Here is a 27,149-nt window from a genome sequence, read left to right as displayed (position 1 = left end):
CAGACAAGCATGGTGTCTGTGGAGGGCCTCACGAAGCTGGTGGACCCCTCCCAGCTGACAGAGGAGTTTGATGGTTCCCTGGATTACAACCATGAGGAATGGATTGAGTTGCGCCTCTCCTTGGAGGAGTTCTTCAACAGTGCGGTACACCTGCTCTCACGCCTCGAGGACCTGCAGGAGATGCTGGCGCGGAAGGAGTTCCCTGTGGATGTGGAGGGTTCCCGGAGGCTTATCGATGAGCACACACAACTTAAGAAAAAGGTGCTGAAGGCCCCTGTGGAGGAGCTGGACCGGGAGGGGCAGCGGCTGCTCCAGTGCATCCGCTGCAGTGATGGCTTCTCAGGGCGCAACTGCATCCCAGGGAGCGCTGACTTCCAGAGCCTTGTCCCCAAGATCACCAGCCTCCTCGACAAGCTGCATTCCACCCGGCAACACCTGCACCAGATGTGGCATGTGCGAAAGCTCAAGCTAGATCAGTGCTTCCAACTGCGGCTGTTCGAGCAGGATGCAGAGAAGGTAGGAAGGGAGTGGCCAAGCCTGAGCTGAGGGTTGTGGGGCATAACTTTATTGGGAAACTGTTAGGGTTATTGGTCCAAATCTTTGCTTGGAGAAATTTGGTTGAAATCCTTTTTAAAAGATGCCCATTGGTTTCAGAGAGCTTAAATTATTTCAATCTCATATTTGGCCATTGACCACTTATTATTAACGTTTATTGTTACATTGTTTTTAGTATATGCTAGGCTCTGTTCTTTTGGCTATCTATATAGATTAACTTGTATTAGCCTTCCTCGGAGTCCTGAGAGGTAAGTGGACTACCATGGTTCCATTTTCTGGTGGAACTAGCTAAGCGTGGGAGTGTAATCTGGTTGCAGAGTTCATGCTTGAATCAATACAGTTAGACACTGCCCTCTGTGCCTATGATGAGCGAGGGAATTGAGCTGCTAGCAGCCAAAACAGCAGCACTATTAGCAACCATTATTGTCCCTTCATGGACTTTCCTTTCTAGGAAATTTGAAGTATGGACTCTGTTTTATCTGGACATCCCTTCAACCCCTGTGAGGCAGGTGGTGGTATCTGTCTTGGCACAAGACTGCCGAAGCTCTTTGTTCTTGGCAACGCTGACCTATGAATCTAGTCTTTTGTTTCCGAGTTCCAGACTCTCCTGGCCATACCACTTCTTTTTGAAGCCCGTTTTCAGATAAGATACCGTTTTCCCAGCAGTACATATTCAAAGCTTTCTTCTTGTCATGGGAAAGTAAGCTGTGAGAAAGAAAACAGAATAAGAGACACCTAGAGTCTCTGCCGAGAACATGAAAGCACCTTCTCTGGTAAACTAACGTGGAGAAAGAAGGGTCTGCTCCTAGGTGCCCTTGAAGAAGAGGGAAACTGGCTCCCTCCCTCCTATTGGTTTCTAGGTGTGACTGTCATTTAAGTGCATGGCGTTGCTCTCTGAAATACTGTGGCGTGTTCAGGAACCTGTGAATTTTACAGTATCTGACACAGAGGTGTTTAAGAGCTCAGATCATGGTCTGAGGAAGTAGCTCAGCTGATGAAGTACTTACCTTTCAAGTTGGAGAACTTGAGTTTGATTTCCAGAACTCACCTAAAATGCCGAGCATGATGGTACATGCTCACAATCCCAATCCTGGGGAGGAGGAAACAGATAAATCCTTGGATATGAGTGACCCATCCAGCCTAGCCTAACAGGCAAGCTTCAGGTCCTAGTGAGAGATCACATCTCAATAAACAAAATGGACAGTTCTTTAGGGACAACACTTGAGGTTGACCACTATGGACTAGACATACATGCACCCCACACACATATGAGAATGCATACCTGCTTATGCACACACATGCTTACACATGAACATACACACACACACACACACACACACAGAGAGAGAGAGAGAGAGAGAGAGAGAGAGAGAGAGAGAGAGAGAGAGAGAGAGAGCGCCAAGATTGAAAGTATCTTAGGTATTTTGAAGAAGTTAAATCAAGATCTAAAACTTTCTACATAACAATCCTAATTTATATATAGAAAAAAATTACCATAGATGGGTACATTTAATTTATAAATTCCAGACTTATGAATGGTTTTAATGTTGATGGGCAGGCAAATTTTCTGATCTTTTGTGATCACTAGAAAATCAATCCATGTAGTTTTGAAAGAATTCATATCCATTTCTTCAGTAAACTTGTGATCCTGAATGGTGAGCCATGCAAAGTTTCCTGACCTCCTTCAGACCTCTGTGCCCAGTGATGTGGCAGCATGGGTCTGACCCTGCCTGACTTGCTTAGATCACAGAAGCCCTTGTACCACAGGCCAGGTCAGGAGCCAGCTCTTGGGAAAAACAGAGCCGATACTTTAAGTGCTGGGAGATCTGAAATACTTCCAGTTTCACTTGAGATCTATGGTCTGGGGCAGGAATTTCATTCTGAAGCCTGTCCTGGGAAAGGTTATGCCAGTGAACCAGAGACAGGCCAAGACAAGGGCTCATATCCGCCTAGGTATGTTTTAGATTTTAGATCCCTTCAGGATGTCCCCGTAGCTCAAAGCTATGAAAAGCCTGCAGTAATGTCTGCTTCGAAGACAAAAGAGCATCTCTTGGCTGCTGAAGTTCCCAGGTGGGAAGGCCGCCCTTCTACAGTCAACTGCATTTCATTCAACTAGCCAGGGGTGGCTGTCCCTCATAGAGCCTCTCAATTCATCTCCCAAGAATTGCACAGTGCATCAGTATTCCTGGGTAGCGACCCGGAGTGGCTTGCCCAAGATCATACTGCTGGCTAAACAAGGTCGGTATTTTAGTTGGCCTTCACAGCTTCCTCAAGCTCTTCTCCGGGAACCCTTTTGCCTGCCTCTCTATTCCCAGGACTCATCTCATACTAACACTGAATACCAACCACCTTTTGTCCCTAGGTCACTTGGCTAATGTGTGGATATTCTGAATAAAGTCTCCCACTTCACTTTAGTGTGTGTGTGTGTGTGTGTGTGTGTGTGTGTGTTGTATACAGCTATGTGTCCCTAGGTCACTTGGCTAATGTGTGGATATTCTGAATAAAGTCTCCAGTTCTACTTTCTTGTGTGTGTGAATGCATGTACATGTGTGTGTTGTGTAAAGCTATGTGCAGGTACACTTGCCTGTGTGTGATCATGCACACCTGTTCATACACACAAAGGCCAGAGGGAAACATCAAGTGTCTTGGTCTATTGTCTTTCTCTTTTCCTTTGAGATAGGATTTCTAACTGAACCTGAAGCTAGACTGGTAGCCAAGAAGTACAAAGGATCCTCCTGACCCTGCTCCTTATAGCTCTCAGGTTACAGGCATGTATGTGGCCACATCTGGATTTTTGCATGGCTATGGATCCTGAGCTGGGGTCCTCAGACTTGTATGGCAAGTGCGCTTAGACAATGAGTCATCTCTTTAGTTCCCCAATTCACACCATCTAATGCTTACTCTTAGCCCTTCCCCTTCCGGAGATAGGGACTTCTTGTCTGGTGAGACATACAGACTTCTCACAATAATATTTGTAAGTACAGACAAAAATATACATAGGTTTATAAAACAAATAAAATACAGTATTAGCTTTTCAAAAATATGTACTTCTTTATTAACATGACAAATGTAAGATCGACTTGAAGTCTGATGGCTACGATGACTTGGAAACAGGAATAAACATGAATGGCATTTCAGGACGGCAACGCTGATGTTATGTGGAAATGTTTGTGTTGCTGCTGGTATTAAAAATACCGCTTTAGCTAAGTCTGGATAGTTGGTTGTCTGTGCTCATAATGGAGAGGAATGCTGTATTTCAGCTAGACATTATTGAAAATGATGGTGCCCCCATCTAAGTATATTATCACTGTTTATGGATTTAAGCCCATGGACTCAGTTAAGTCCACTCATCTTCTTTGGTATACTTATACCTTGAAAGAGAAAAAGTGAGGCTGGAGAGATGGATCGATGGTTAAGAGCACTGGGTGTTCTTTCAGAAGATTCCCAGGACCCTCATGGTAACTAACAGTTGCCTGTCATTCTAGTCCTGGGGGATCCAGAACCCTCTTCTGACCTCTGTGGACACTGCACACACATAATGTACATACATACACATGCATAAAAAACACATACACATAATATACACATTTTAAAAAGAAAAAGAAGTGTGTTTGTGCATGTGTATGAATGTACATTTCTATGTGTATGTAGGGATATTCAGGGAAGGACAGAATTAAATTATTAAAAACAAAACAGAGCTAAGGAGAGGGATGCTGGGAATATTTTGACATTGAGTCAGTGTTGAGACTGCCGCTCAAGCTTGACCCAGCTGCCACAGAAAATGCACTGGGTGTGGAGCCAGGGAGAAAAGCAGTCCTTTAAAGTTGTGCCTCAGCCTTTGACTTATTTGGTGCTTTCGGACAGGGTCAGGAGGGTGATGCTTTGGAGTGGGGCTGTGTGCACATCCACATCTAAACAAGGGCTTGAGGAAATAGTTCCTGTATGAGCCACATCTCAGCCTCCTTGCAGGCAGCGGGGGTGGTCGGTGGAGTGTCTCCAGATCTGGGAAGCTCTTGGCAGTCAGTTAAGTTCACTGACCACTCTGCTCCTATTTTTATAACAGAAGCGGGCAAAGAGTGTCTCCTCTGGCTCTACAAGGTGACCACTTGCCTTCTAGGCATGAATAATAGGTTGGTGACTCCCCACTTACCCACTGTCCTTGGAGAATGAAGTTGTCTCCTACCACCTTTCCTGACCCCTGTGACAGCACCTGTTTTATACAGGTCTTGGAGATGGTAGGGACAGAGCCACGATTTCTCTCAGTCAGGAGGGGGGCTCTATCCTACAAATGTCATAGAGCAGGCTTCCCATTTGTATTATTGTGAGCATAAAGAAGCTGTTCTTCTTTGTACAGATGAGCTTGGATAAATATGAAGGCTAAAATTTCTAACCCAGAGTAGCTCACTATCCAACAAAGTAACAAAAAGACAGATGCCTGTTTCTTTATGTGTCAAAGCAGATTTGAGGGTTAATTGATGTAAAAAAAGGCACATGTTTAAGGTAGACAATCTGATGAGACATAGATATGAGGAGACACCTTGAAGCCACCACTGTGATCAAGTTCATGGGCATTCTCACCCTCTGAATGCTCCTCTTCTCCCTTCACTCTTCCTTAATGTCTGCTGTGGCCTGAATTGCCCTAGGCATAGCTGCTGTGTTTGGGAGTTCCCAGGAAAGAGAGATCATCTGCACTCTGCACTCTGGAGTGATGGAGAGGCCTTAATAAGGAAGCTGGGAGTGCTGGGTAATCCAGAGATGATTTAACTAGCCCATGATGATGGAAGTGAACCACTTCTGCCTCGGCCCAGAGCCCTCTGGTCTGTAACTAATGGGCCCATACAGCACTGTGTTCACAGAACATAAGTCCAGTTGCTCACACAGATTAGCCTGGGGCAGATAGTTGTTCTCCATACAGCTTCGTTTCTAGTTACATCTGCCCCTGGCTGCAGTGGTTCCCCATGTGAGGAAAATCTATGCCATATAACCATAACCTGTTATCAAAGAGAAGGGGTGGACTGTGTGGAACCAAAAGTCAGTCACCAGACCCAATGACTACGGAAGAGGAAAGGGTGAACACTTTCCAGAGGTGGTTCTTCCGTAGGCACTGCTGTGTCCTGAGAGCCGTGGGTAACATTTAACATGTTAGGCCTGGAAGGAATCTTAATACAAAAGCACACCTCCCACACATGGTAAGAAGGCTCAGACTTGTGTAATGTCAGAGATTGTTACTCATGATGCCCACTTAGAAGTTGATGCCTACAAGAAGCATCAGAAAAAACATCCTGACGTCATTTCACCACCTGCCTTCCGGACTGAGGGAGGTTCTTCTCTTCCTATCTTTATAGGAAGGGAACTTGTTCAGAAGAGTCCCTGATAAAATGATTAAGTGATTGGGAAACCATGGTCACTCACTCCTGAATAGGCCTGCTGTCCTGATGTCTCTCCAGTCAGCCATTTAATGCCCACCCACCGCTATTCTGAGAAAGTAGATATTTCCTTTTTTTTTTTTTCTGGAGAATTTTCAAACAGTGATCACGGTACGGTGACCTAGTGGGGCTTCAGAGCTTTGAAACCAGATTACTGCTTTGCCTAGCATGTTCTATTTGTTTCCTATATAAACATGTACTGTGGAAGTGACCAAAATAAGACAAGACCTCCTCCATCTCTCGCATGGGCCTGGCTTTCATATACTTGGTTGTGTATTTATTCTCACATTGTGAAATTCCATTCATACTTATTATGCCATGTCAATACAGAAATGGAGGTGTGGTGATTGACACTTAGGATTTGTCCTGGGGTTCCAGTGGCCAATTGTGACACTTTATGCATATCTTAGAACCTCCTGACCTCCAATTATATTTCAACAAAACCCAGAACTGGGGCTGACTGAGTGCTCTTTGCCCTGTGCTTCCGTGTTGCAGTATTGTCATGGTCAATACACTCCCTTAACAGGGACATCTTTTAAGGGGGATGAAGTGGTGTGGCCATAATCATAGTTGTTGTAGGTGTGTCAGTGTCAGTGGAGGTGGCTGAGATCAACACTTTTGTTTGTTTGTGTTTGTTTGTCTGAGAGAGTGTTTCTTTGTGTGGCCCTGACTGTCATGGAACTAGCTTTGTAAACCACACCAGGCTGGCCTTGAACTCACAGAGATCCTCCTGCCTCTACCAAGATAATCACTTTGAAGGAGACCTATCAAAGTCTTCACAGAAGTTTGACACAGTCCGGCACTCCAGTCCCTTACCCCTTTTCCGTGAGACCTGCCACACTGGAGAACATCAGAGCCTCTTTATAGTTCAACAATTCTAAAATACCGTATGCTGTCTGGTCCTCCCTGCTCCCCTCATATCTGCAGGAGGTCCTCTTGCTTTGGGAATGGTGGGAAGTAGCAAACTCTTCTCAGCAGGTGATCTCCTAAGTACCTTCCTGCTTTAGCAAGCCACGCTGCTGCCCAGGGGATTTAATGGATGTAATGGGGATGCATGTGGAGATGCCTGGCCCCTGAGTGCCTGCTGCTTCCCTTGTTGACTTCCTGTCTTCTCTCTACATGACTGATATCCTGGTTCAGTCTTCAGCCACCGCTGCCCAGTGAAGCTGTGCTGTGTGTCTTGGATGTTCTCTTACTGTCCTCATGTGTGTTTCTGAGGCTGTGATGAAACACTAACCAAAAGAACTTGGGGACTTAAGGGTTTATTTCATCTTACACTACTGAGAAAGAGGCCATCACTGAGAGAACTGAGGGCAGGAACTCAAGGCAGAACCTGGAGGCAAGAACTGAAGCAGAAAGCATGGAGGAAAACTGCTTACTGGTTGCTTAGCTGCCTGACTTATACAACTCAGGACCACCATCCATAGTAGGCTGGGCCTTCCTGCATCCAGGCCAGTTAAGAAAATGCTCCACAGGCTGGGTGGGTGAAGGCAGTTATTCATTTAAGATTTCTCTTCCTAGGTGTGTCTAGGATCGTGTCTAACTGAAAAAAGCTAACTAGCACACTTATGTGTAGACTTGCTTCAGAGGATTCTCGGTAACTTCTTTGTTTTGCTTTGCTTTGGAGCCTGTCCTGGAATTAGCTCTTGTAGACCACTGTGAGTTGGCCTCAAACTCACAGAGATCTGCCTGCCTCTGCCTCCCGAGTGCTGGGATTAAAGACGTGCGCCACCACCTCCTGGCTTTCAGTGACTTCTAATGAAACACAATTAAGAATTGATATTTGAGAGAAGTTGGAGTTAAGACATAGATCCGCGGGATCCTTATAGTAAGCAGGTTGTGCAGTTGTCCTTGGCTAAGGAAAGGAGGTCAAGTTGAGGTCCCACTTGATGGGTTGCATGGGAAGGGGACCCTCCGCAGGAAAAGGTCTCTCAAACACTATCTATCCTTGAAGTAGCCCCAGATGAAAGTGATTAGTTCTAGCTTCCTGAGGGAGCCCATCAATTTTCTTATCACCTTGTACATCTGATCCACTACTATCTGCTTTGTAAATAGCTAGGCGTTTATGTGTCTTCATTTTATTTTATCACTTTATTTTATTTTTGTGTTTTGTCTGCCCATATATCTGTGTACCATGTGTGTCTCTTGAACCCATAGAGTGGATATTACTACTACAGGTGGCTATGAGTCACCATGTGTGCTCAAAATTGAACTTTGGTCCTCTGGAAGAGCAGCCAGTGCTCTTAATCACTGAGCCATCTCTCCAGCCCCATGTCTTAAACCTTTATAAACAAGGGGTCAGAATGTTTCTTAATCTATCCAGGATATATATGTATGCATTTTATATTCTTAGAAGACTATGCAAATAAAGTAATATAGCTTTCATATTAATCACAACGAGAAAGATGTGTGGGGCACCCGTGGGTGAAGGGGCTCACAGTAGGCAGCAGGCCCCTGCAGAGGGCTGTGTGCATATGTGTTTTTGAGAATTGTTTGACCTGTTAGCCACGTTAGCATTTCAAGGCATTCCCAGGATGCCCCATTGCTGGGCAGAGTCTTCAGGACGCTTGACTCTTTCCTGTTCTCTTCCTCCAAAATCAAAGTGGTTCTGATCACTCTTTAGAGCCCAAAGCAGAACCTAAAGTGGGCTGGCTAGAATCAGTATGGTCAGTTGTGGAGAAATTCCACTACTTCTCCTGTACTGGACATGGTCCCATTGTCTCTTCTCTTCCCCTGACCTCCAGCCCAGTGTCCTGGAAGGCCACAGTAAGCGTGACTCCACAGCCATTTGTCAAAGTGAAGTGCTTTTGTACTAATCACAATACCAATGCTTGATACAGGTTTGATTGACAGTTTTGAAAGTGTTCTCACACCCACGAGCCTAGAGGTTTTCTGGCTCAGCCCTTTCCTTTTACATAGAAGAATTTGGACCAGAGCAGAGACCCACCCAAAGTCACGCAGTCAGTGGTTCAATGTTGGTCTGCCATTTTCTTCATGTGGTAGGGCAGGCAGGCATGGATCTAATCCCTGCTCTGCAGGTAGAAAAGCCAAGGCCTGTAATGAGGAGAATTTTCCTGGGATAGAGAGAGACAGGAGCTCTGAGGCCAGTTCTGCCCTCAGCCACATACATGCATACACACACATACACACACACACACACACATGCATGTACACAAATATACACACGCATGCATGTGCACAAATACATGCACACACACATGCATGTACACAAATACACACACGCATGCATGTACACAAATACATGCCCACACACGCATGCACACACAATCACATGCACATGCACACACACACAGGGCATGAGGAGGAGAGAGGGAACAAGGCATGCAGATATATACTGGCAAATACTCCTATCTGCACACCCATACACAGACTATAATTTAGAGATGTCTTGCCATACAGAAAAGACAACAACAGGGTGGTCAAGGGCCTGAGGACAAGTGCTGCCTTCCATATGCCCTTAACCATTTCTGTGGTGAAGGACCAAGCCCTGGACAGGCTGTGGAGGGCTGTATCGAGTTTCCATGGGATTTATTAGTCTCAGCCTATTTCATTGGGAGGGAGGCTTCAAAGAGAGCTGCAGTCTTTGTGAGGCCAAGAGGGCAAGATCTTTTCTGGGCAGTGTGTAATTTCCTGCTTTCTTTGGAAAAAGGTTCTGGTACCCACTTAATTCTTGGCCTCCCCTCCCCCTCCAGACCTAAAGAGTCGAACCTCTTCACCTCTTGTTGACTGGGCTCAGGGCAAGGAAGTGTGTCTGTACCCCGCCCCCTTGACACAGAACACAGTGTTCCGAATTATTTCCAGTCTGCCGGCCCTGGGAATTTGTACTTCTTCTCATTTCCTCCTCTTGAACGTTAGAAACCTTAGATCCTGAAAAAAATCCAAGCCGTAGTGTTGTGCAGGCTGGAGGTGGAAGTGCTTCCCCAAACCGCTTCTCTCCCTCTCGCATCCTTTCCATCCTCTTCTCTTCCTCCTCCATTCTCCTCTCTTCCTCCTCCTGGATGTCAGCTCGAGTTCATATCCTGGCCGGAGCATTCTTCTTGGGAGTGTGGCTGAGCAGCATGGAAGGAGGGCTGTGAGGAATTATTGGGGCCTGGGAGTCTTTGGCTCTCCACTGTGACCCTGTCACAAGGCTGTATGTAAAGTCTACCTGTGCAGCCGCTACTTATGAATGGACCCCAGACAAGGAGATCCAATCAAAGATAGGGTGTATGTCAGGAGGGTGCACAGAACAGCCCCTGAGAAACACTCGTCAGCTAACTCACCTCCTCACCGGATGCCTGCGACTTACTGTGCACCCTGCCCTGTTCTGAGGAGCAGAGATCTCTTTCCTCAGGCATCAGACAGGAACACAGATGCAGGGCTCCATATTATCTAAGAAAGAGATGGCTTCCATACAGGAACCACCTCAGTGGCTAGTGCTTGGTGAGTTCAGATACCCAAGGTTCTTCCTGGGTGAGATAGGATGAGGAGGTGTGTGTCTGGGAGAGAGAGCAGGTGGTAGTCTAAGAAAGAAGACAGCATCTGAGCTCTGGTTCAGTCTTAGAAGTGGAAGCGTGGCTAGGGTATGCTCCTCCCTCATTTTTTTTGAAGACAGAATCTTGTTATGTTGTTGTGAGGCCAGGCTGGCTCCAGACTCAGAATCCTCCAGCCTCTGCCTCTTGAGTTAGATTACAGGCCTGCATTGCCCAGTGTAGGCTTGGGTCCTCATTTTGAAGAGCCAAGAACTCTGTGGTATAATTCATAAACTAAAACAAAGTGTGTGTCTGTTTTGGGTGGGGAGCTTCTTCAAGGTTCCTTTTTCCGGGAATTTCACTTTGAACCAATCACTTTCCTTTCTCTTTCCTACTTCCTTCTTCCCCATTTCCTGTCCCCGCAGGTGCATGTCCTTAGCACAGGCCTTCCCCACCCTGTTTGTAAATGTTTCTCTGATCAGTCTGCTCCTCCTTCCCTTTGCATCCCTGCTTCCTTCCGTGCCAGAGCAGAGGAGGAGCCACATGTGTGACTCAGGCCTCCAGCAGAAGGCAGAGAGCACAGGCCACAGAAGCCAGGCTTCTAGAGACAACACTAAGTTTGGACTCGGGGAAGCCTTCTGAAGTTTTCAGCCAGTAGCCCCAGCCCTGTCCCCGCCATGCCCTGAAGCAATCTCATTCTGCTCCCTTCGGACAGCCCTTCAGAGTCCTTCTCCAGCCTCTGCTCCATACAAAGTCCCTTGAGTTCTTCCAGTCTGTTTGCATTGTTGTGGGCCTCGACTTTCAGTGTGGCCTTCCTGGGACCAACTTTTCAAATGGGAGAGGAGGGAGGAGTCTGCAACCCTTGGTCCCGCTTACTTGGGCAAGACAAAGATTTTGTGTGCAGTGGTAGGAGGTGAAGTTGCTTCTTGCAGTTCATTAGGAAACCCCGCGCCTCCCCACTAAGAGAAGGGCGATCTGCCACTCAGAAAGCCCCATGTGTAAACACAGAAGACTGTCTTCTCATGTGTAATGATAGGCATAACTTTCCAGTTTGGGTGTGTTGGATTTAACAGGTTACTGGTGTCCAGATCAGTGGTGGTCTCTGTTCCTCAAGGAGAAGCCCAACTCAGGGGCATGTGTTGTTCCAGCCTCGTTTCTGGGTCCCATTGATCTTTCCAAGTATGGCAGAAATTACATCATCTTGTCATGGAGAGAATCAAAACCATCACCACCTGCAGAAGCAGCATCACCCTGGGTCCGGCTCCTCCTGCGAAGGCATCTCAGTTCCATGAAGTACTGCCTCTAGTCGGAGTCCCAGGTGGCTTTTTCCTCCGTGATCCCAGTCCAAGAAATCCATTGTAGTGCTCCTTTGCCAACCCCAGCCCCTCCTTAGTCAACTGGTGTGTGTGTGTGTGTGTGTGTGTGTGTGTGTGTGTGTGTGTGTAATGGGGGGGAGGGGGACTTGGTAAGAGAAATCATGAACTTTGCATATGGAGAGGGAAAAGGGAGTGTTTTTCACATGGTGATCAGGTTGGCTAATTGCCGCATTATAAGATATTTGCCTTGCCTGAAAACTCCCTGGGAGGCTGGCATACCACGAGGTATCAAGAGTGAGTATGAACCCCCCATTGGCCCTGGCCATCCCATCTGGTCGTCAGACTACTCACAGGCCTCATCTCACAGAGCCTGCAGATCACAGCCAGCTTGTTTTGATAACTCTGGTTTTGATAACTCTGGGTCCTCCCTGGGCTGTCAGAACCAAGCATTTGAACACTAGCCCTGAGCTGGCACAAGAGCACCACCTACTGCTGAGCCTTCCAAGGGCTTCTCTCTAAGGCCTTGCTGTTCCGTTTCCTCCCACTGTGGAGAGTTTGTAGCAGAGCCCAGCATGGTCCTTCTGTACAAACCCAGGTGAGGGCAGGTGGAGTGGCAGAGAGGATATGAGGGGGAAGAAAAGTCCTGGAGACAAGAAAAGGAAGTGAGAGCAGGTGGTGAGCCAGCGTCAGAGAGGAAATGAAGGGAATGCCAGGCCGGCATCACTGGTGACTGACGGAGGAGGAACAACAGGTCCCTCAGTTATTCTGGGAGAAGGATTAATAACCAAGTGAAATTCAAAGTGGCATTTCTCCTGAGGCACAGAAAAGTGGAGGAGGTGATGAAGGTCTCTAAAGCACGATTGTGCATTATGGGGTCCTTACATTTTTGTCGGACCCTCAAGAACAGCAGGCTCTGTCTTACCCATAGAAGCTTACCTCAGTCCTCTGAGGACTGGGCAGACTCTGCTCCATTCAGGACGCTGCTTCTCTGCTCTGTATAGGATACTCTGTCAAGAGGGGTCTGGAAGCCAAGCCTCTCCTCACAAATGTACCTGAGCCTCACTTCCTGAAGGCTGCTGGGGCTTCAGAGGACAAGATGGGACAGGGTGCTTGGGCCTCTTCCTCAGCCTGCCTAGCCCAGCATCCTTCGATACAGTGTCCATCTCTCCCACAGTGGGGCTCCCAGAAGTGGGGGCTGCCGCCTGCTCAGCCGCCGGTGGAATCTTCTTCCCAGATGTGCGAATGACTGGCACAGCTGATTTTAGGATGCGTAGGGGGACTGGATGAGAACATCAACCAGACACTCCATTTTTACAGTAAAAATAATAGTCCCCATTTACTGAGTGTATCCTGTATGCCAGGAACAGCCATTAGTTCATCTAAATTAACTTGCCAAGGGGCCAGATCTCTGTGGATGCCTAAATTTAGCTCTGGGATAAAGTCGGGTACTCTTTCCTCAGCCTGTTAAATAGGACCTGACCTCTTCAGGTCTACATTTTGGGAAGCGAGTGAAGTGCATTCCCTTACTCCGTTCCTGAAAATATTTTATCAGTATTTGTGGTTTAAATGGAAAGAATTTAGCCATTCAGAGTCAATATCCCAGGGCTGCCTGGGCTGCCTCCTGGCTTGGCTGGTTCTAGTTCCTGTCTGCGTGACTTGCTGGCTGCTGGGTGGCCATTCCATTCTGCCAGGAGGGCAATGCATGGCTTGCCAGTGCCCCGGGGGGTGCAGTCCATCCAGGCGCACGGGTTGGAAATGAAATGCAAAAAGAGGCAAAACTCTGTTTAACGCCTGAAAATGGCAACCGTTCCAACCTCGTCCTTAGTGTAAGTAGGATGAGCGTGGGGAGAAAGGCCTTTTGAGGCTCCGTAGGATCGTGTGCCCCTCCAGACAGAGCTGGGCTGCACTGCATCTGTCAAGGACAGGGTGTGATTTTAGCATGAGGTTTTGCAGCCTGGGCTTCTCTAATCAGAAAGCAACTGCTTTCTGTGACTGTGGGTTTATCCCGTCTGCGCCAAGGGAGTGGGAAGGAGCTGGCACGCATTCCGGATCTGCTCTGCATCACACTGTGTTCGGCTCCCTCCACACGTCACCGTCTTTATCTGTTTTGCCCCAGACATTGCAGGGTTTGTGAGACGGAGGTGGGGAGGGGAAGGAATCTGGTAAAGTGGAGGCAGAGGCTGAATTGGTAAGAAGTCTAAAATACATTAAATGCCTTTGTATTTAAGACTGGGGTTAGCAGCCGGGCGGTGGTGGTGCACGCCTTTAATCCCAGCACTCGCGAGGCAGAGGCAGGCGGATCTCTGTGAGTTCGCGGCCAAAAAAGCTACGGAGAAACCCTGTCTTGAAAAAAAAAGACTGGTGTTAGCTTAGAGCATCCCCCCATCAGGAATAAAGTAAACCTGACTATATCCCTCCTCCCTTAGTTGCTCCCCTTTGCTAGTAAAGTCCTGGCACTTTGCCTTGCATATGTGCCCATTTAGGACCCTGTTTTAACTCCCTAGGACCTTGTTCAAGTGATTCATTCTCATCCCAATGGTTTTTCCTTGTATACCCTTTTTAGCTGCCCAAACCCTATTGTTTTTCACGTGATAAGTTTTAACACCTTCCAAAAGCTGCCTATGCTCTGCCCTACTTTCTTCTGCCACGTTGGACCAAAGGCTCCTGTGCTGTCAGCCCATACTATATAAATTCATTAAAGTGCTTCACACATTCGATGACTTTAACAGAATAGTGACTGTGCTTGTCTCCCTGCTAGTCTGTGACCTTGGTCTTCCACCCATCTCTAATCCAGTGTCTGGGACTGAGTGGATAATTAACAGGTGAATGAAACATTGTATCACATATGGTGACACTTGGTTGTGTGCTGCTGGTGCTTTGGGCTGTAAAAAAAAAAATAGAAAACTGTATTGAAAGAGGATTAAATATCAAAGGCGTGTATTATTTCTCAACTTTAAATAGACGTGCAGAGGCTAAGCTTTAGGCAGAAAGATGGACTAGTGAAGTCGGTCATCAAAAGTCCAGGAGCTTTCTACCCCAGTGTTCTCCTCAAAGCGTCACCCACGACTCCCCTGTCGTCCTAAGATGAAAGCCAACAGTCAGAGCAACAGGCTTCATTTGTTTCACCCAGCGGCCAGTGGGTTGGGAAAAGGGAGGAAAAAAAAAGGAAGGAAGAGGGTACATTCATTCAGACACCGGCTTCCTCTCAATTTCATTGTTTTATATTGGCTGAGATCTGCTCATCCCTGAGCCAGTGAATAAGGAGAAAGAGAACTAGCATGGTTGTTTTTAACAAACCATTTAGTGTGGAATGGATGCTGCTGAGCATTAATGTCCAACCTGATTCTCTAGGAGGAACTCTTTCGGGTCAGTCATGTTACACAGTCTCTCTTCCCTCAGGGGCTGTGGCATTCGGTAGTTAAATCTTAGTTTACCGGGATACAATTCTAAACTAGCAGCGCTTGATACATTTCAGGTATTCAGTAGGTCCACGTGTTTGTTACAACCCTGCTGGATAGTCAGATGCAGTGCCTGTCATCATGGAAGCATTCTGGGGATAGTTCAGCTATGTCTCAGGGCTCTGCTGTTCTCCTGTTTGCTTGCTTTGTGAGACAGTATGCTACTTTCTATTTATGTGTTTCCGCATTCATTAATCCTCTTTTCTGTGTCTACTCTGATGTTAAATCCACACACAAAAAAAACTTAAGTTCTTAATTCTAGAGTGTTCGTGTAATTCTTTTTTTTTTTCTGGTGCTGGGAATCAAATTCAGGGTGTCGGGGATGCTGGGTAAGCACTGTACCATTGAGTCAAACTCTTACGCACATGATTCTTCTTGTGAATTCCAGACCTATTGCAGTCTTCTGTGACTTAACCCAGAACACCCCTCCTTGCCCTGTCCTGTTCTCTTCAGATGCTAATCACAGTTATTTTGGAGGACTTGCCTGCTAATTCAATTCTAAATCATCTCTAGGTCTGTTCCTGTTGAGTAATGTTTTATTATAAGCTGCTGTTCTTTGATTCTTTATATATCTGAGAATTCAGACTCTGTATTAGAGTGTATACACTATAGACGTTTCTGGTGGGGTCATCTTCCTGTAGCCACCGTGATGGCTGTCCGAGGAGAGGACGAGGCCACCAGTGGATCATCTTGACCTTACAGAAATTTGGTGTAGGCTTTGCTGTGATGGGTGCACTTCCAGGTTTTCCCTGGTCCAGGCATATTCTCGTTCCGAAACCTAGGCCCTTCCCTGCAGCGTGCTCTTCCTGTGGTCTGAGCTGAATCCCACAGCTCCATGTGAACTGAGTCTTTCTGTTCGGCTCACAGTGAGCCTCACCTCCTGTCCCTTCTGTCTGTCAGACTTTCAGGAGTCTTGTCCTTGATTTAGGATTTGACCAGGAACCTGTATGAAGTCATGGTAAAAATTATCAGGAATCCTTTCTAGAGCTCTCTCCTCCCTACATGTCTCCTAAATCCCAGGTACCTGGCCAGAATACTATCTCTATTTTTAACACTTGCCAAGACCAGTGTTGCCATGCTGGAGAAGTGGCTCATGGGTAAAGTGCCTGCCTGACTTGTCTAATCCCCGGAACCACAATAGAACCACTGCTGTTGAAGCTCCTAGCTTCCTGTTCTATAGTCTGGGAAATACCAGGAGGGAGAGAACAGGGAAAAAGGGGAGACTTGAGTGTGTATCCCTCCCTTCAAAGATCATAGCCCATGCTGCTTGTTGATGGTAGGGTGGAGTCTAACAGGGGTTCCCTTACCCTTACACACCACAGTTCACGTAAACTTGTTAAACAAAAATGCAAAATAAAAACCCTACTAACTCTAAATTTCAAGAGCAGGGCCCAGAAAGCTGTCAATTTTAAGAAAACCCTTCAGATAGTTCTTCATTAAGGCCAGGCTTATGAACTACTAAGGTAAACACTAAAGAAATGTAGAGGAAACCTTTGTCAGAAGAGCTTCCTCTGGTCAAAGAAGGCATTAGGAGAAATTGAGACTTCAGTTTAGAAGGAAAGGAATGATCTGGAGATTGGGGCTTGGAGCATTTGTCTAGAGGAAGATGTGGGCCATGGTGTGGAAGAGGATGTGTGTGGTGTGAAATGCTTGCACGGCGGTGAGTGAATTGACTTGGCTGGGGAGCATGGTCAGTGTGGAAGGGTGCTGCGAAATGACAGGGTGAAGCAGATGTGTGAGAAGCACTAAGAAGACTGGATTTTGCTTTGCAGATTAGAAGCAGTCAGTTGTTGGGGGTTGAGGGGATGCCCTGCTGGTGTGCTTGCATGACAGTGAATAAATTGACAGGAATAAACCTGGCCCAGGCAGGTGGCTTGGCATAGAGACAGAATAGAGTTGGAGAGACCATAGGGAGGTAGCTGAAATAATCCAGGTAAGAGAGGCCGAGATGTGAGTAGCAGAAGCATTAGAGATAACACCTAAGGTGGGCTCTGGGACGGAAAGTCAAGAGAAGGTGGTAATATGTTGGAAAGGATATGGCAGTTTGACAAGTGGCCAGGAGATCAAGGGGTCATTTCTGTTGTATCCACAGGTGCCATGTATTCAAAAGGAATCCACAGACAACCCATTATTTCCATGTGTATTTAGAAGATAACTTGATAGTGGCTTAAATGCATGGATTTCGGCAGCAGGCGAGCCCAGCAGGCAAACTCAGATCTGTCTTTAGTATGCTAGCTTGACCATGCGACCTTGACTTGAATCTCCCGAATCTGTTTCTTCACCTAGGAAGAGGGGTGGTGATGGCCGTTGTCACCCCTTAGAGCTGTTGTAAGGATTGAGGTCATGTGTATAAACCCCATTGTGTGGCACCTGGCACCTATTCATTCTTGTCAGTTATCTGAGAAGTCACAGATGGAGAGCATCCTGAAACAGGAAATTGCATGGGATGTCGGTTCAGATGGACATTAGATTCTGAATTTATCTCCATCACTTGTAAGCTGTGTGATCCTAGGCAATTCGCTTCTTACTGCAATCATCTCAGTATCTGCGGGGAGTTGGCCCAGGAGCCCCTGAGGCTGTTCAAATTCCTTGTGATAAATGACATAATCTAACCTAAAGACATATAACCTAAAGACACCTTCCAACGTACTTTAAGTGGTCTCTAGATTCCTTATGAGACACAGTGGAGATGCCACATGAATATTTATTTTATTGCATTATTTAGGGAATAATGACTTGAAAAAAGTCTGCATGCATTTTGTACAGTTACAATTTTTTCCACATATTTTTGATCATAGTAAGTCCCCATATTAAACATCCTCAGCAATGAAGAGCCAGCCATACTAAATTCTTGCCATATTTAAAACAGAACTGACAGTACCTTCTTTGTAACAACATTAATGTGAAGATCACTTGAGCCAAACTGTGGCGGTCCAGTCCTTACAGTGTCATAGTAAAGGTTCAAGGGACACAAAAGGAAGCCATGAGTGGGCAGCCAGGGAAGTGGAAGGCACGTGTAGAGAAGTCAATGGACTTGGCAAGCTTTCAGGATTAGGAGGTCCCTGCCATTTCCATCATGCTGAGAGCAGGTAATAAATATAAGGAATGAGTTCAAGTGTAAGAAAGCCCCCGTTTCTACAAGACAGTGTTATTGGGTGCCAGGAAAGAAGGGGGACGCTAGGCAGATCTGTAGAAAGCACCAGGCTAAGCGGGCCAGCCAGGTAGTGTCGGGAAAACACATTCATTCTTCATGTGAAAAAAGTCAAACAGACTTCTGTTCTGTAAAATGCCTTCTGTTCTGTAAAATGGAGTGATGATGCTGGATATTAATAGTGGGGAAATAACTATGAGATTATTGGGATATTAAGTAAATTCATACATGTCAAATGTTTAGGACAGTATCTAGCACATGAGAATAGTTAATAAATAGTTACTGTTAGGACTGTTTTTTCCTACAATTTTTGTTATGTGTGAAAACTGAAATTGAGAAAGTGGGGTGGAGAAGAAGAAGACAAGGAGAAAGCACAGTACTGTGTTCAGTGTATTCTGGGTTTAACATTGCAGTTGACAGCTGCTGGGGAGCCTTCGTCCCTTCTAAGCATTTAGACTTACAACCTCAGGAAGCCGTGTTTGACACCCGTCCGTAAGAATGCTATTCATAGCTTGCTACCAGTCAGTCCTTTCAGATGCCCATCCCAGTAGCCCGGCTCAAGTGCAAGGAGATAAGATCTGCCTTGGCAACTACAAGTGTGGACATGCTTAAACTCAGTGCCCCATGGCACCCTGTACCTTGTAACACTTGACACAACCGACAAGGTCCTCACAAAGAGCATGCTCCTTAGAAAAGTCACCACTCAAGGCAGCCCAGGTTTTGATGTCCACATCGAGGCATAGGTAGGGTTGTTTTTTTTTTTTTTTGTAGTTATTCCCAATTCAGGTACAGCTTTCCAGTCAGAGAATATCTTATTTATGTTTCGCCAAGATTCAATAACATGCTGGCTTGAAGCATCTTTATTTGTTGCCATAGAAACCGAATCTAGATGCTAACTGGGGGTTAGATTGCTATGCGGAAGGAAAGGGTTTTGCTCATAGTGGGCATTTGTTTGTTATAAAGAAACCCGGACTGTTTAAGTTGTGAACAACAGTGATGTTTAGGTATGAGGAATCTGGGTGGAAGATGCAGGAAATAAGCTATGGGACAGCAGTGTATTTACAGGCACAGCCCAGTCGGTAGCACTGGCATCCTAGCTGATGAATGAGCAAACAGTGATGCTGTCCCCTACATAGCCAGCTGGGCCCTCCTCCCTGGAGCAGACAGGGTTTGTGACCAGGAGAAAGCAGCTTCCTTCATGCAATGTGTAAACGTCTATAGGCAGACATGGCTACCAGCATAACAGAAAACAGGCAGAGCTGAGGACACCTTGTCTTCTCCAGTGGGTGTTTATTACCAGGACAGCTATCAGGCATGTCTCTGCCTCTCTGGAGATCTGTGTAAGGATGGTCTCTTCAGAGCCCCCCCCCGCCCCGCCACATACACACCCCGTAGTCTGAAGAACTGGATGAAGAGTCAGAACAGGAGAGGTGACTGACCACAGTGAGAGGTCTGGAAACCTAGAAACTAGGCTGACGTTTTGGAGTCCTTAATATTCTCTCCCATTCCCTCCCTTCTTCCCTTCCTCCTCCTCATTAGAAAACCAGGAAAGCTTAATCCTAGGAGAGCAGAAAACCAGGGTTGAAGGGTCTTAAGACTTCTGCAAGAATACTCACATGAGAACTGTGTGGTACTGTTTTTGCACAAGAGCATGTGCCCCGGGGCACCCAGGCTTTCTCTGACAGCCTGTAAATTGTAAAGTCAGGAAATCTGCCTGGTTCCCGTGACGCTTATAGGGCCTCTCATCTTTTGTCTAGGGTCCCTCTGCCACCTTATTTTAGAATCACAGCCATGGCTTGTGTTCAGAAAGGGCCTATGGAGCTCCTTCTATATCCAGGATAAACTAATTCCAAAAGGGATTACAGGAAAAATGGTATTTTAATAGGCATCTCTCCTGAGAGTGTGTCGTGGGTGGGGTGTGGGGGGCTGTTACAAACCACAGGGAGTGCATCTCTAGGAGCAAAAGAGCAGGGCCATGGCAGAGGGGTGGAGAAGGGAAGTGTGGGTGCGTTCATGCTGGGTGGAGGAGGCAGGGAGATCAGATGAGGCACAAGGTCTAGCCTAACACACTGTGGCCAGGCCATCCAGGGAAGTAGAAAGGCACTAGAAACCCAAGTATATTGGTGGAGAGGCTTGTGTAGAAAGACATACTCTCAGGATCTCTGTGTGAGCGAATGCTGGCGCCTCTGGTCTGCTCTCTGCAGAGGCCCGTGGTTGCTCGAGTAGAACATCTCGGGAGTGGGCTGTGAGTGTCTTGTACGCGTAAGAACTGCAGGTGTGAGTCCCGCTAGCCCGTGGCACTTTTTTCAGGTTTAAACTTGCAGTTTAACACCCACACCTTTCACCTCTTGTTTTGATTTAAATGAAAATATTTGGGAGTAGGCTAGAGTATACTCATTCTATGGATTGAAAAATCCATATGTATGTAGCATCCAACAAAGTTTTTCCCAGCCCATCATTTTATTTGAATGTCCTTGGTAGCCTAAGATTTAAATAGTATAAATTGTTATTCCTGTTTTATAGATAAAACAAAAACCAGGGTTTGAACCCTTGATAGAGCTTGGTAAAGTTCATTCTGTAGCTTGTAATGATTTGTGTTCTCTGCTGTTTGGACTTTAACACAGAGGATTTTGTTTTATAAAAGACCTGTTTTCAGGGCTTAGCAAAATTCACCTCCAGGAGGTTGTTGGACCTTTCAGGGCACGTTTTTATCAGGGTACAGGGTGTTTCCTTGCATGTACTAGGATGTACATAACCAGCCAAAAGAAACCCACTGGTTAGTTTCTGACGTTTCCCTTAATCAACTGATCAAGGCCGAGTGTGCGTATCTTATTTGCAGTGAAATCTATAATTAGCGTACAGCACTAACAATGGTCGGGTGGTCTGAGAGTTAGGTGACGTCAGACGCTTTCACTAAATAAAGAGAAATAAACACAAGACTTTTACTCAATATCCCTGCTCTATGAAATAGTTAAGCTTCATTAAAAAAAGAACAATAATAACCTTTTAGCTACCCCATATTTAAAAAAAATGAAAAGTCATGTTTATTTTCCTAATTTGCATTTAAATAGATTCCTTCAACATTGACTATTTATGAAGAACCAGATTTGTGTATTTTTTTACTGACGTTAGCTAGCATAAAAAATTACTTAGCTTAGTTAAAAGAAAACATGAAAAAACAACTCAAGTAGCTTTCCTATAACATCTTCCTTAATAAGACAGAGAAAACTGTGTACTCTTCAAGCAGAAAGATAATTGCATTATTTAGGTATGACCCTCCTCTTGGAAGGATTTTGTTGTGGTTGTTATTATATTATATTTTGCTGATTATAACATTTGTAGTTTCTCAAAACACGGGGTTGGGGATATAAAGAATCCAAAGCTACTGTAGATGTATTCTCCTTTGCTTTATTCCTCCGTTACATCTTTAGTTTAGTCTGACTCATGTGTCTTCCAGATAGTCAAATTCAAATGAATCAAATTATAACTGATTCTGGCTTGAGGCTAGGAATATTTGGAAAGGTTTTTCTTCTCTGGACATTCACAACCCTAGACATGGCCAATTGCCATCTTCTCTCTCTCCTGTTCTCGCCCTCTCCCCTCCCCCCTCTGTTTCCTTTATTTCTTCCAGCATTTATTGGGAGAATACTATCCTCAGGCATCTGTGATCCTTGCCGATAGTGTAGCCGTAGAGAGGAGGTAGCTGGGTATTGGCAAATGAGTGGTTGCAAGCACCTTTCCTTGGCTGGGGCATCATGGTGTGCACAGCCTCTCAAAGCCTGGCTGGGACAGTCAGAGCCATGCAGCACAGGGTGGAACCACGATTTTAGAATGTCACTTCTCTGAGCCTTCTCTGATGGTATCCTCATGTGATACTGGTTGAGGGTGCGAACGGACATGGAACTTCAGCTAGAAAGCACCCGAGGAATGTCATGGCGGGGACTAAGGACCTGCTTTTCTCCAACTGTAAAACAAGGCCAGTGTTCTTGCTATGTTCCTTAATCGCCAGAAAATGAGCTATAGAAACCTGAATATATATACCTTCTAACACAGGAGAGTCCATGAAATTAATTTTTGTTTTGAATAGAAAAACCGTTTTTCATGGGTTTCAAAAATGTGCCACTTGTCAGCATGCCCACCTTCATTCTAGGAATCTGTCCCTTGCAAATCAGAATATGTAATATGTATCATAATATATGATATATTATTCAATAAATGCCAGCATGCCCACTTTCATTCTAGGACTCTACCCCTTGCAATATATTTCAATCAAAATTTCTAAAGAGTTTAATGGCTCTTCCCAAAGAGTCAGAACACATATTCACATGACGCCATCGATTCCCCAGACCAGGCTTATTCATCTCTTCCTGGGACACAGGTTACTCCAGTTTCTCCAGAACAAGCTAGGCTTTGTCAGGGTATCTCACTTCCAGTAAGTAGTTCATAAGCAGAACATGAATTTGGGAGTGGCATCGGTGCCAGCATCAGTCTGCAAGGTGCTGATTCAGCAGGGTGCAAGGCTGCTGCGGCCACCTCTGTCCTGCTCTTAGCTCCCTTTGCATTGCTGTCCACCTTGCCTGGCCTATGTCCAGCTCTCCTCTCTCTGCAGTCCAGCAGGGACCTGGTGCCCAGCAATCTAATTGCTGTGGCGCCGTACATACCTCATCTGCCTGTTGTACATCCGAGTAGTTAGTTATTCAACAGAGAATACAAGGTCCCTTCTGGGCTGCTGACATCGCCTAGAAGGGACATGGAGTGAACACTCTCGTCTTCACAAGTTCCAAGGACTTTGGGAATTTCAGGTTTTCATTAACTTTATTGATTCGTTCATAAATAGGATAAGGGATGAGAAATTATTTTGACGTGAGGTTTGGAGGAAGAATTTTAAAGATCAACAATTACAGAGGGAGCATACTCTAAATGCCCATGCTTGTCTTCTTTTCCTCTTCATCGTTAGTGATAACTAGGGCTTGGGGGAGCTCGGGCCAGCTGCCTGCAGCCTTGGCTGCCGGGGGCTGATGGTGCAGAATAGCACACGCAGCAGATATCTGCTTGGGCTGCTGAGGAGACCCCAGCCTGAAGTAAACCCTCTGCCACTCGAGTGCTTCTGGGGGAGCCTCCGGATGAGCGCTTGGCAGCTAATATGAGTTGCTAACAGCCCTGATGTCTCTCTCTAGGCCCAGACAAATAAACCTAGCAGCCCACAGGCATATGTGTGTGAAGCTCTCCTGTGCCTCTCGGACGCAGGACATCCAAACGGTAGCCCACTGTGTCTGCCCACCCGCAGTTTCTTATCCTCATTCTTCAGCAGCCCCCATGGTGGTACTTGGGATTACAGGGACCAGTATGCCATAGCTTGTCTCTCTAGCTGTTTCTCGCCCCTTCCTCTCCAAGTGATGATGAGTTTTGGGAAGGTCCTGCCCAAAGGGGCTCTCAAACCTATCAACTTCTCTGACTCTACTGCCTCTCCAGGCCCTTACCTAGACCTGGATTAATATGCCATCTCCCTAAGTATGCCCTCTGGCTGGCTCTCCCTAATCCACATCCCAAACTGCTGCCACAGCTCGTTCATACTTTATAGCTCCACTGAGGACCCTTCCCAGCACTGTGCTACCAATATGTGGTCCACATCTCTAAAGCATACGCCCTTCATGGGCGGCCTGTGCCTCCCCGGCCGCATTTTGTCAAGCCAGGCACAGTAATCACCACTGAGGTAGTCTCAGTGCCTGAGACATATTGGGCTGCCTCAATTTTCACCCCGTACCCCACCCTCACTTCACAAGGTCACCTAGCCTTATGCCCTTCTCCTAGTTCTCTACATGAAGGCCTAACACAGGATCCTCCTTCCTGGGGAATGTATTGTATTGTTCTTTGTCCTCTGCTAGCATCTCAGGTTAGCCTCTATCATATTTACAGACCAGAGTTTTACACACACACACACACACACACACACACACACACACACACACGGAAGAGGACGTGGATTTGAGAATGTTGAAGGGATACGAGAAGAGTTGGGGAAAGGGAAGGGTGCCAATGATGAAAATGTGTTATACTCATGTATGAAATTCTCATAAATAAAAATAAATAAACAGAACCTGAATCCACTTCAATTTTCTACACTTTATAAAAGCCACCTAATTTCAAGAAACACAGTTTTGACATTGTTGGCCCTCCATCACCTTGGACATGGCAGGTATCCCCTAGATACTATTCGAGGAACTGGAAAAGCAAGCTTACTTTCCTGTGTAAAGAGAAGAGCTAGCAGAGGAAAACTGGTACAGCCTTTGTACCCCTGTCTCAGAGCTCATCTGGTCCTCTCACCACCCCGGGAGTGACTGCAGCACCCCCCCCACACACACACACACATGCACACATACAGCTAAGCGTGTAAACATGGTGCACCTGACCTGAGAAGAGTGCTCTTCTTCTCAGGTACTGCTCACTGACATCTTTCCTGCTCACACCCGTCTCACTTGGTTGCTCTAGGCAGTAATCTATATGAACCCTAAATTAAACTGGGATGAAAATAGAGAGGGATTCTCACCTTAAGACGTCCAGGGACACAATGGGGCTCACACCCAGCTCAGTCAGACCCTACTGTTCGCTGAAGCTGCCTTGACTCTGCCCTTTCCACTGGCTCCCAGCAGATGGCTGCAGCAAGGCAAGACAGGTGGCACACAGGACAGTGTCCGAGAAAGAGAAGCTGCATCCGAGGAACTCGCAAACTCCTCCCATCTTACTGTATTGATCAGTGTCACATTCTACTGAGAGATACTTAATTGAGTGGTTAGGAAGAATTATGCACTGGTTGGCTTAGATCCGACATTCTGAAGAGCTAAGAACTGCAATTGGGGTTCTGATCAGTCCCCTTCAGTGCAAGGGCTACCTGGAAGAGACATGGCTTCTTAAATGAGTAGGCCAGGGCCCCCAGCTTGCTTTATCACTGCTTGTCCTCAAAACATGTGTGGGACCTTCCTGGGCATTCTAAAGGCTTTACAAAGGGCAGTAGCTACTTTGTTAATAAACAACACCACCTCCTCAATTCTTTCCCTCCTGTTCTATTTTGATGGTAGGCTCTGTAGAGAAACAGAAGCTGCCTGTAGGTCTTTATACTAAAAACTGAGGATTCTTCTGTGAAACCAGACTGTGGCCCACCCTGACTCCAGAGAGATGACAGATTCTCCCTGAGAAACAACTAAAGGGCTTTATTCTTCCTGCAGCTCTGACTGTTTTGTCCTGCTTGACTAATGACTTTTCTCATCCCCCTGTCCATCTTCTCCCTTCTAGATGTTCGACTGGATAAGCCACAACAAGGAGTTATTTCTTCAGAGCCACACCGAGATCGGAGTCAGCTACCAGCATGCACTAGACCTCCAGACACAGCACAATCACTTTGCTATGAACTCCATGGTGAGTGGGAAGGCCATTTCCAACAGGCCGCTGGGCTGGGGCAAGAAAGGAGCATGGCAAAGAAGAGGGAACAGCAGACTTGAGTTAGAACACTGACTGTGCAGATCTTTTAGCAGTCCGTTTCCCAGAATGGGGACCTGTGCAGGGCACTGGGCCAGCCAGCTGTTCCTACATCAGATCATGACCCCACTTCACACTATGAAAGGAATGTGCTTGAGGGGGATTAGCTCAGCGCAAGACTAAAAGACAGGCAAGTCACCAGTTCCACCCCGCTGACTGCACTGACATTTTCTTGGTCCCTAGCATGGATGAGTCACCGAGCAGGGATGGAGAAGGGCTTGGAGCTACAGTGTATTGGGAAGTGTTGAGTGAGCCGTGGCTGCTTATAGTGGAAAGAAGAGCTCTGAGGGACGCATGATTGCTGCCTTCAAATATTTGAACGCTGGTTTGGAGAGAAAGGAGAATTGTTTTATGTCAGTTTAGAAGGCAGGAGTTTTTAGAGGATGGTAGTTTGTGGAGTGGGCAGCATGTGGCTTACACAGGGGTGGTCCATGGTGCGAGTGGGTGTAACATGATGGGAGTGTTCAAGGATGTGTGGATTAAGAGGAGACCATTTCCTCTCAATGCGGCCATAGGGCGTTCACCCCCATGTTTCATCCTTTCTTAATCTCCATTCCTTCATCTGTGAAATAGAAATGATAACGATGCTAGAGGTTGCTCGGGTAATCAATGAGTTAATTGTAAAGCAGTTGGAACTGTGTCTGGTGCGTGGCAAGTCATCAGTAAATGCTGATGTTATGATAGATGGGGACTTGTGAGTCTAGTCTGGATGACTTTGGGAATAGCTTGTTTTCTGTGTGATAGCTCCGCGGCTTCCCTTTGAGGTCTTCTCTGTCCTTAAGCCGTATTATATTCCAAACACATGGACCCGAAGGATGTCTCCACCAAAGATGCCCTTCTTTGAGGTCTTCCTTTGGCTGTTGGTCCAGAGGCAGAGCTCCAGCATCCCCCATGCACCTGAAAACCAAAGATGCTTTATCTTTTGCGGCTTTGTGCTGGTAGTAGGGAGAGTGTTAGTAAAATACAAACTTGAATGATGGCAGGGGCCAAGAAGGAAGAGACTTTCATAGTCAGCCACCAGCCAACTTGTTTTAACTGTGCTGTGGACTAGACTTAACATGCTGAAGAAGACATGATTCCGTCTCTCAGTTGTTCATTGTCCGCTTGCGGAGCCGAAAACTCAGCTAGAGTGTAGCTTCATATGTGCAGGGCCAGATCTGCTGAGTTAACTGAGGGCATTGAAATCTAAGCGGCTGAAAGCCAGAGTTTCTTGTTCCTGGTATACATTCATCACCAGC

The 27,149-nt window shown here is 46.3% G+C and overlaps 1 protein-coding gene across 12 annotated transcripts in view; it reads left to right on the top strand.

Moving 5' to 3' along the window:
* Kalrn (kalirin RhoGEF kinase) overlaps positions 1 to 27,149 on the top strand; it is a 609,827-nt gene that overhangs the window by 209,141 nt on the left and 373,537 nt on the right. For all 12 annotated transcript variants that reach the window (XM_026785738.1, XM_026785749.1, XM_026785747.1 and 9 more), the window contains exons 5-6: positions 4 to 516; positions 25,669 to 25,791. In XM_026785738.1, coding sequence (XP_026641539.1) covers positions 4 to 516; positions 25,669 to 25,791 — 636 coding nt within the window. The remainder of the gene's footprint in view (positions 1 to 3; positions 517 to 25,668; positions 25,792 to 27,149) is intronic.

This window comes from Microtus ochrogaster, chromosome 2 (assembly GCF_000317375.1).
Source record: "Microtus ochrogaster isolate Prairie Vole_2 chromosome 2, MicOch1.0, whole genome shotgun sequence".
Taxonomy (NCBI): domain Eukaryota; kingdom Metazoa; phylum Chordata; class Mammalia; order Rodentia; family Cricetidae; genus Microtus; species Microtus ochrogaster.
This window is presented reverse-complemented; position numbering and strand designations above follow the sequence as displayed.